Genomic DNA, 1,761 nt, shown 5'->3' with positions numbered 1-1,761 from the left:
ATTGCCTTGGATACCTTGATGGCCAGGTACCCAGATTAGCGTGATTTTGTTGCTCTTGCCCAGTTCATTTAGAGCTTGCATACAGTTCCAAACCATTGATGATTCAGTGGTGGTCTTAGCGAGAGCTCCTATGGCTGCTTTGCTATCTATATAGATGTTGATTCTCCTAGTTTTTGTCTCCCTTAAGAGTAAGAGTCTTGCGCATTCCAGGATGGCCAGGACTTCCGCTTGAAAGACTGTGGCCAACTTACCTAGGGAGAAAAACTCTCTGTGATTGGATCCCGGACTGTAAATGCCTGCTCCAAAGCGGCCGTTTGCTCCAGATCCATCAGTGAACCATGCATGTTCGCTCGGTTGGATCTGAAGATTTTTATTTTTCCAGTCTGCCCTGGCGGTTAGGTTTATGAAAAACGCTTTTTCCACCTGGTACTTTCTGGATATTCTGTCTTGCTTATAGATGAAAAGGGATTTGTGGAGAAACCCGAGTCTGGTGTGGCCCGACCCGAATTGTTTCCACCCCCCCTGACATCTTAGCCTGTATGCTGTGAGTCTGGCAGCACTGATGATTGTCAGACTTAGAGGTGGGATGCAAAGCGCCACCTCCAACGCCTCCGTTGGTGTCGTTCTCATAGCCCCTACTGCAGCTCTCAGGTAGTTATCTTGCAGGCTTTTTAGTAGGTTCTTTGACTCTGTCTTTTCCACTCTAGGCCACCAGACAACAGCAGCATATGTTAAGTTTGGTACTAGTACCGCCTTGTATATCCATAGGGCAGTGTTTAACTTGATACCCCCGGATTTGCCCATGGCTACGTCTAATGGATGTTTATGATAGATTTTTTTATAGATATCTACTATATTGTTGTATATTTACAAAACTTATTTATTAAACTCATTTATTTTATTAAACTTATGTACATGCATATGTATACATAAATGCACAAAAATGTCTATAAAACACAAATATTGCGCAAAACGTAAACGTATGTAACGAAAAATATGTATGCAGAACTGTATTCACATGATAGGGTATTTGTCAATGATGAAATCTTACTTTGTAATGGATGTATTCTATTCCGGTATGATGTGAGCACTCAGGTGTTCCGCGAACTTCATACTTATCCCGAGTCGAAATTTAACGTCTACATTGAGCCTCAATTTTTCTTTTTTTATGTAGGAGTAAGAGAGAAAGTAGATCCTACTTTGACGCTGCTATACGTCCGAAATTTCCTTTTTTCAAAAATTGAAGTTCAATGTAGACGCTAAATTTCGACTCGGGATTAAGTCGAAAAATAGGCGTCAAAACGACGATTAGGACGCTAAATGTTTGTCCGATTTCCTAATATAACTTTTGTGTTCTTTAATTCTGCTGTTAAGGTGTCTTTTTGTTTGCCCTACATAAGTTGCATCACACGAATTAAAATTAACATTGGTCTTGAAGCTGATACGTACAAACTTTTTTAAAATTGCATAAAAGCGGGCTTCAAATAATCACGTGTAAATCAACATTACATTAGATTAGATGTAAGACCTGTTCTTTTTTAAGAACTAAAGAATATACTTCTTGTAATATGCATCTTTTCTTAAATCTCATCTTGAATCTCATCGCCGAATAGTTACAATAATGGTTGCACTCATCGAGCGTTTATACAGCAGAGTTCCGCTTGACTCAAATTATTTGTTTGAAGTCAACGGGAGTGAATCGGTTCAGTAAAATTCTTTCTCTTCGTGTGCTATTATCTCAATATCGCGCACTTGTCAGCA

The 1,761-nt window shown here is 39.5% G+C and overlaps 1 protein-coding gene across 1 annotated transcript; it reads right to left on the bottom strand.

Moving 5' to 3' along the window:
- Positions 1-14: 14 nt before the first annotated feature.
- Positions 15-804, bottom strand: LOC109861372 (the record flags this gene model as incomplete). The annotated part of the gene is made up of 1 exon (XM_020440996.1): positions 15-804. A coding segment is annotated over exon 1 (790 nt), but the record flags the coding sequence as incomplete, so codon positions are not given.
- Positions 805-1,761: the final 957 nt, after the last annotated feature.

Source organism: Pseudomyrmex gracilis, unplaced genomic scaffold (genome assembly GCF_002006095.1).
Source record: "Pseudomyrmex gracilis isolate BER0280 unplaced genomic scaffold, ASM200609v1 scaffold_709, whole genome shotgun sequence".
Lineage (NCBI taxonomy): Eukaryota > Metazoa > Arthropoda > Insecta > Hymenoptera > Formicidae > Pseudomyrmex > Pseudomyrmex gracilis.
This window is presented reverse-complemented; position numbering and strand designations above follow the sequence as displayed.